Source organism: Euphorbia lathyris, chromosome 1 (assembly GCF_963576675.1).
Source record: "Euphorbia lathyris chromosome 1, ddEupLath1.1, whole genome shotgun sequence".
NCBI classification, from domain to species: Eukaryota; Viridiplantae; Streptophyta; class Magnoliopsida; order Malpighiales; family Euphorbiaceae; genus Euphorbia; species Euphorbia lathyris.
In genome coordinates, this window is record NC_088910.1 from 28,926,133 (window position 1) to 28,934,939 (window position 8,807).

The window sequence follows — 8,807 nt, forward strand, 5'->3', positions numbered from 1 at the left end:
TTGGTTAACTAAAACAAATTCTGTCTCGTGTAATGGTTGGTGAATAAGTTTTGTAATTTTGAAAAACACATGGACCAAGATAAAAAAAATTTAATGCTTGGACCGGAAAACTATACTAAAAGTTCTTGGAAAACTAGAAAGACTTATATTTTGGAAAAAAACTCAATTGCTAAAATGACTTATAAAAATGAATGAAGGGAGTATAATTTAATAGTAAAATAACAATGCTTTATCATTCAATATTAAAAAATGATAAGGATTAGACCTGTCCATGGGCCGGGTTGGACCGAGCTCGGGCCGGGCCAGTCGGGTTTTTAAGTAAAAATGCTTAGCCCAAGCCCAGCCCAGCCCACAATTAATTTAGGCGGGCTCGGGCTTAAAAATCAAATCCCGAGCCCAACCCATATAAGCCCACCTAAATATATATATATATAATTATTAATTATAAAAAAATAAATATTATACTTAAAAATAAATATTTAATATATAAATATATATTTTTTAATTAATATTAATAAGCGGGCCGGGCTGGGCCGGCCCGTGTTATTTTTATTAATCCCAAGCCCGCCCAAAAAATAGGCGGGTTTTGGCGGGCCTGGGCCGGGCCGATGAACAATTTTTATTGTCCAAGCCCGGTCCAAGGGACACGGGCCTGGGCGGGCCGGGCGGGTACCCGGACCCGTGGACAGGTCTAATAAGGATATATATTTTTTTCACAACTGCAAATATGAGCTCAAGATAGTAGCTCAAGACATAAGCGATTCGACGACGTTTGCACTTTTCGACAGAGAAATTACGCAAAGTTCTTTTTTTATAAACTATTCTTTTTTAAAATTTAAAATTATTTTATAACAATATTAATATCATTATACACATATGATATATAATTAAAAAAATATTAAATTTATGTATAAAAAATTTATTGACCCGCGCAACGCGCATGCACATAACTAGTATTTTTATAATAATTATATCATTCAACATTTTCGACACTATAATATTCAGTACTTATTTTTTCAGCACTTAATTTTCAATTTTATCAAACAGCACCTTAGTAGTGGACGACAACATAGATGGGAAGTAGTCACTAGTAAGTCTGAGTGCGAGCTCCAGTGAAGTCCTGGGTGGTAATGGAAATTGCGATTTGAGAAATTTGGAAGACTATTGGATGCGATTTGGTTGCACAAGTCTAGAGTTCCATTCACCGGGATTAGAACATTTTTAAAGGATTCAAGGTGTGATTTGGTTAAAGTCTAAGCTTCCATGATAAAGGAATATGGAAATATTATAAAAGTTATTAAATTTTTTTTAATGGAATATTATTTTATTACTGGTTTTATAAAAGTTATATAAAAAAAATAATACAATTCACATTTATAATTAATTCTGCGACGCAACTAATACGTATAATTTTTTTTGGTAAATCTAATAAGTATATTTTTACCGCATTAAACTAAAAGCGCGATGCGGATATTGTAATCACTCATTTGCGTCGACCCTCAACACAGGTTCGATGCAAATGATGTTAACATTTATGTCGTCTTATATCACGTCTTTCCAAGGCGCGACACAAATAGTTTTATTTGTGTCGTTTTTATTAGTGCCCGACGTAAATAAAGTTTTTTCCTTAATCTTCAATAATCATTCATTTTCTAAGAAAACTATGTTCTTGTTTTATTTAATTTTAATTTTTTTAATAAAAATAATTAGACAAACTAATCATAATTTTTTTTTGATGAAAAAAACTAATCATAATTAATTAAACTAAACCCTGGTTCATATTTGGTACTGGGTTTTTACAAGTTGCAGGGTATATAGCGTAAGGAAAAAAAAAAGGGAATCCATGTAACTTTGTTTTATTTGAAAAGAAAAGCCTGAAAAAAAAATCCAGGTTTAAACCTAAAAACAGGAAAAACACGGATTCAGATATCAATCGATTTGGCTCAGATTTGGCTGTTCATTTACTGTCCTTAATTTGAATTGAGCTGTATGTCTATATATGTTAAGAAATTCCCCCTTCTCATCACTCGCATTACATATCATCATCATCATCAGAAGAAAAGAAAATAGTACGCGGAAGAAATGGAGATGAATATGGGTAACAATGGAGGTGTTTCTGGTGATGAACGAGAAGGTTCTGACTCTAGAAATGGGAAGAGAGCTTGGCGTCGCCATACCACTCGCCAAATTCAGCAGCTTGAAGCGTATAACTTCTAATTTCATAGTTCTCATCTTTTGATTTTGATTAATCTTCTGTTTGTTCATTAGCATCTCCAACCATCACCAAATCAGCCTAAATGCTATTTTGGTGGTGGTTGGCTCCTCCAGTCATTATCAAATTTCCATGTCTAATGGTCTGTTTGTTTTGAGGTTAAGGGAGATTAAGGGTCTGCTTGCTTGGGAGAGAAAGGTTAAATGGAGGGGAGAGATTTTAAAGTCTAAATAGAGGTTAAAGATACAAAAAAAAAAAAAAATCTTTTATTTTAAGTCCGATCAAATTGGTGGGATTGGTGGGATTTGAAGGTTGTGTTTTCCTTCACCTCCATCCAAACAGACCTTGTTTTTACGGAGAAAAAACGGATCCAAGATTCGCTGTCTTTCGTGATAATAAGGGCTAAATTGATATTATTCAGCATTTTCTGGCGATTAGTGAGTGCTCAAGCTCCTCTAAGCCTCTCTAGATCTGTCTCTTGATTTTGGTTTACAAACAGATAATATTTTTTTAGTATAAAAAATGGTACGGTGGATTGAAGAAAAAATAAGATTTGATGTTTGGAAAATAGAAAATATTCAATTATTTAATTTTCTCTGACCTCCATCCAAGCAGACTTTAAATGTTGTGGAGAACAGTGACGGATTCAGGATTCATCTCTTTCATAATTTATGAGTGCTAAATTGATATTATCAGTATTTTTTGGCGATGAGTGGGTGCTCAAGCTCCTCTAAGCCCCTCTAGATCTGTCTCTTGATTTTGGTTTACAAACAGATAATTTTTTTAGTATAATAAATGGTGTGGTGGATTGAAGAAAAAATAAGATTTGACGTTTGGAAAATAGAAAATGTTCAATTATTTAATTTTCTCTGACCTCCATCCAATCAGACCTTAAATGTTGTGGAGAACAGTGACGGATTCAGGATTTGTCTCTTTCATAATTTATGAGTGCTAAATTGGTATTATCAGTATTTTCTTGCGATGAGTGGGTGCTCAAGCTCTTCTAAGCCCCTCTAGATCTGTCTCTTGATTTTGGTTTAGAAACAGATAAGTGTGGTGGATTGAAGAAAAAATAAGATTTGATGTTTGGAAAATAGAAAATGTTTAATTATTTAATTTTCTCTGATCTCCATCCAAGCAGACCTTAAATATTGTGGAGGACAGTGACGGATCCAGGATTCACCGTCTTTATAATTTATGAGTGCTAAATTAATATTATTGAGCGTTTTCTGACGATCAGTGGGAGTTCAAGCTCCTCTGAGCCCCTCTAGATCTGTCTCTAGTGGAGAACACTTATCAATCAAATTTGATTGATTTTGGTTCACATTCAGAATGAAGTAAAAATAGAGAATGTTTTTTTAGTATAATAAATGGTGCGTGGATTGGAGAAAAAAATAATATTTGATGTTTGGAAAATAGAAAATGGAGATGGGGATAGTTGACTGGTTGGAGATGCGTTGATGTTAATTAGTGCTTGTAGACTTTAAGATTTTTTAATACTTTTGAATCCTCTCGAATACTTGATGATTAAAATTCCAATGGGATGACAGGTATTTCAAGAATTGTCCAAATCCAGATGAAAGCCAGAGGCGACAGCTAAGCAATGAACTCGGCCTTGAGCTTAAACAGATCAAGTTCTGGTTTCAGAATAAAAGAAGTCAAACAAAGGTATCTTATTTTCTTGCTTCTTTACCAAATTGATTGAGTTTTCATTCACCTCTCATTTTGTCTGCAGGCTCAAAATGAGAGAGTAGACAATTCGTTTCTTCGATCAGAAAGCGAAAGAATGCATTGTGAAAACATGGCTATGAAGGAGGCATTGAAGAATGTGATATGCCCAGCTTGTGGAGGTCCTCCATTTGGTGAAGAAGAACGTCGCCGAAACTTGCTCAAACTTCAGATGGAAAATGCTAAGCTCAGAGAAGAGGTTAGTTAGCACACCATCTGTTTGATGTTTTTCGTTTGGTAAGTTGCAATGGTCTTTGTAATGGAATGCCGGTTACTATGTTTGGTTGCATGTTACAATTTCTTTGCAATGGAATAGAAAACCATAGGTTTACAAATATAATCTCATTTTTCACGTTTTTCGTTGATTTTAACTGTGTAAACAAAATTTTATGCTTACATTTAGTTAAGCAAACATAAATATTAATAATGGTAATTACATTTCATAGTTTTCTTTTTATTTGACATCCGAACATGGTAATGAAATTACTATTCCATTCCATTACTTTACAACTTTGAATACATTACATTGCATTACGGCATAACAAATGGACCCTAATTGTATTCAACTTGTTCAACTGTTTTGCAGCGTGAAAGGGTGTCTGCACTTCTTGCTAAATGCTTAGGAAAATCGATTCCTCCTGTCCATGGTGATTCAATGGAAATTATGGCTCCAAAACAAAGGTTAGGAAGCCCTGCTCTTGATCTGGACCTAAATGCTGGAACGTCGGATCGTGTTTCATTGCCTTTCCAGCTTGAAGGAATTCCAGAACTGGAGAAGGCTCTCATGTGTAAGACTGCTGCCGGTGCCTTTGATGAGTTGTCAAGGCTCTTGCGGATCGACGCACCTTTATGGACTACAACTAATCCCGATGGAAGATTTATCATTCATCGGGATAGTTACGAAAAATTATTCCCTCGGACAAATCATTTCAATACATTAAATGCACGTATTGAATCATCAAGGAGTGCAGGAACTGTGCCCATAAATGCACTGAGCTTGGTCGAAACGTTCCTAGATGTGGTAAGTGAGATTAGCCCAATTCTCATTACATTGTATATACAAGGACTGAATTGAAGAAATTTATTTTGATTATGTAGAGCAAATGGGTGGAGTTTTTTCCAACGATCGTTAACAAAGCATCCATAATTGAAGTACTTCAAACTGGATTGCAAGGAAACCGACATGGAGCCTTGCAGCTGGTATAGATATTGTGGTTTCGTTAAGTCCTTGTTTCCATTTTCTGAAATCTAATGTAGCATCAATTTTCTTCTTCTTTTAGTTAAGCTAATATAATCGAAATGCAGATGTTTGAACAGCTGCACATACTTTCACCGTTGGTTCCACCCCGAGAGTTCTACTTCCTTCGCCTTTGTCAGCAACCTGTGCCTGGCACATGGGTGATTGTGGATGTATCCTACGACTGCTTTAACGAAGCAAACTCTCCTTTCCGTGCTTGGAAGCTTCCATCTGGGTGCATGATCCAGGAAATGCCAAATGGATACTCCAAGGTAAATAACTCCATTTCCTTGTCGGACATGGTCAATTACTTTGGAATGTAGTGATAGTTAGAATGACAAATTCGGGAGGCACATTATACGTGTTCGCAAATGGAAATTAAGTACATATGGCTGAATCACGAAACTGTCTGATATTGTTATTGTGATGTGTCACGTGTGATATGTGACAAGTGACACGAAATTAATTTAGCTAATTAAGAAATGTCTAACGTTTTCTCAAAAAAAGAAATGTCTACCATGAATGCCAAATGGATATTCCAAGGTAAATAACTCCATATCCTTATCGGACATGGTCAATTACTTTGGAATATAGTAATAGTTAGAATGATAAATTGGGGAGGCACATCACACGCTTTCGCAAAATGAGTTAAGTACATGTGGCTGAATCGTGCAACTGCCTCATACTGTTATTGTGATGTGTCACGTGTGATATGTTGTGATATATGATAAGTGACAGGAAATGAATTGAGCTAATTAAGAAATGTCTAACCTTCCTCAAAAAAAGAAATGTCTAACATGAATGCCAAATGGATATTCCAAGGTAAATAACTCCATTTCCTTATCGGACATGGTCAATTACTTTGGAATGTAGTAATAGTTAGAATGACAAATTCGGGAGGCACATTACATGCGTTCGCGAAATGGAAGTTAAATACATATGGCTGAATCGCGCAACCGCCTCATATTGTTATTATGATGTGTCACGTGTGATATGTGATAAGTGACAGGAAATGAATTGAGCTAATTAAGAAATGTCTAACGTTTTCTCAAAAAAAGAAATGTCTAACATGAATGCCAAATGGATATTCCAAGGTAAATAACTCCATTTCCTTATCAGACATGGTCAATTACTTTGGAATGTAGTAATAGTTAGAATGATAAATTCGGGAGGCACATTACACGCGTTCGTGAAATGGAAGTTAAATACATATGGCTGACTCGCGGAACTGTCTGATATTGTTATTGTGATGTGTGATATGTGACAAGTGACAAGTGAATTGATTTGAGATCATTAAGAAATGTCTAACATGAATGCCTTAGTTCAACATGTTTAGTGACCCTAGGGATTCGCCTTGCGAACACTCTAACTTTAATGAAATGATCGATATTTCCGATACATAACACAAATTGATTAGTCAAAGAGAAATTGAAAAGCATCCACTGTATGTTCCAAACTACTGATTAACACTTAGTTTTGATTGTAATAACCCATTAAAATATATGACAGGTAACTTGGGTAGAACATGTGGAAGTAGATGACAAGATTCAAACTCACAAACTCTACAGAGATCTAATATGTGGTAATGCTGCTGCATATGGAGCTGAAAGATGGATCGTTATCCTTGAGAGGATGTGTGAGAGAATAGTTTTCTCATTTGGGGAAACTTCACCAACCGGAGATATTGAAGGTTTATCAAGCTTTATCTATCTACTTAATTCTCTGTCATTTCTTTTCCCTTCGGTTTTTTAATTGGTCGATGATTTCGCTTTAATACATTGTCGCTATGGTTCAGCGATGTGTTCAGCTCAAGGTAAGAGAAACGTAATGGAACTATCTCACAGGATGGTGAGGAATTTTTGTGCAACCTTGAGTATGTCAAGGAAGTTGGATTTTCCTCTAGCGTCTGAAGGAAACAACAGCGGTGTTCGAGTATCTGTCCGCAAAAGCTGCGAATCAGGCCAGCCTGGTGGCATGATTGTCAGTGCTGCTACTTCTCTATGGCTTCCACTCCCACCTTGGACTGTTTTCAGTTTCTTCAAGGACGAGAGAACACGAATGCAGGTATTCTGCATCCTATAATCAATTTCGGCATTAACATATTTTCACCTGGTGACCAAGTGAAATTGGTCAATCACCGTTAGATTTAAGCTTATTAAAATCATATGGTGAAAATTAAAATCATCGTAAGGCTGAGATTCACACATCCTGGATCTATCAGTGACTAACCATATTCACCTAGTCAGTCACTGACCGGGTGAAAACCACCGATCTTTGTCTGTCTGAGAACATAAAGAATTAAAACAATTCAATGATCTTTCCTTTCCATGTATTAACAGTGGGACATTCTCTCCAATGGAAACCCTATCCATAAGCTTACAGACATCCCAATTGGTGCTAATCCAGCGAACAGCATTACAGTTATTCAGGTAACTACATATTTTTTTTTTCTCCTCTTTTATTCAATCAATAGCTTAGTAGACTAGTGAAGCTGTTGATCAGAGTGATTTAAGGATTCTTCCCGGCTCGAATCTGAATTCAATCACTCGGAAAGTAGAATCAGTATGAGGTTAAAATGGTTGCATGTTCAGTGTTTAGGAGCAACTCGCCCCTAAACAACTGTTAGAAAAGTGTTTAGTTAAAATTGAGAAACAGCTAACGATCTTTTAAAAGGCGGTTAAAAGTGTTTGTTGATGATGCAATGCAATGCAGCCACTGGCAGATAAAAACATGCTGATGCTTCAAGAAAGCTGCACAGATGGTTTAGGGTCCTTAGTAGTATATGCTGCATTAGACATGCGAACAATGAAAGCAGCAATATCAGGAGATGATCCATCCGTCATACCGATCCTTCCGTCCGGTTTTGTTATATCCGGAGACGGCCGTCCGCACAACGGAAATAGAAATGCAAGATCGGGCGGTTCACTGCTTACAGTTGCATTACAAATATTGATATCCACCTCAACTTCTTGTTCTTCTTCTTCCTCCGGTGAGTTCAATATGGAATCCATTGCAACTGTTAATACTCTGATCAGTTCTACTGTTCAGAAAATTAAATTTGCTTTGAATTGCTCTGATTTGGATTGAACCTTTTTCTTCTATATCATTACCATTCTGATTTCATTTCAATCATAGATGTATTTCCTTTTTTCTGTACCCTCAATTTTCTTTTCTTAATATTAATCTGCTTTTGTATTAATTAGTTTTGTTAAATCATTTCTCATTTGCTAAAATTTCTTTTTACTGTTACCTGTTATGAAGCTTTTAATTTTTATTTAGGCATAAATATGGTCAATTACCACCATATTCTTAAACAAGGTAAGAGACCAAAAATACCACTAACGTTGGTAGCAAAAAGGATAATAACCTCTAAATGACACATTAAGAGTCCAAAATTGACAACTTCGTACAACTTTAACTTCCTTAAAAGATTTTATTTATAGAGTTAAAATTTCTATCCATTTGCCTGCCAGCTCATAAATTGAATGTGACAGCAGTTAACTAAATGTCATTTAAAAATATAAAGAACAATGAAACCTGAATGTGTCCAAAACCACATCATCATCAATTACAATACTGTGCTGCAAATATTATTATTATAATTGACAGTATATAGGAACATAACAGGTT

At 35.5% G+C, this 8,807-nt stretch overlaps 1 protein-coding gene across 1 annotated transcript; it reads left to right on the forward strand.

Annotated features, from left to right (window-relative positions):
* The first annotated feature begins 1,881 nt into the window (after positions 1-1,881).
* On the forward strand, positions 1,882-8,420 carry LOC136225860 (homeobox-leucine zipper protein ROC8-like). The gene is made up of 10 exons (XM_066014026.1): positions 1,882-2,204; positions 3,763-3,880; positions 3,948-4,139; positions 4,527-4,961; positions 5,039-5,140; positions 5,246-5,449; positions 6,687-6,867; positions 6,973-7,241; positions 7,517-7,606; positions 7,890-8,420. The coding sequence occupies exons 1-10, from the start codon at positions 2,083-2,085 to the stop codon at positions 8,262-8,264; spliced, it is 2,088 nt and encodes a 695-aa protein (XP_065870098.1). The 5' UTR covers positions 1,882-2,082; the 3' UTR covers positions 8,265-8,420.
* The last annotated feature ends 387 nt before the right edge of the window (positions 8,421-8,807 follow it).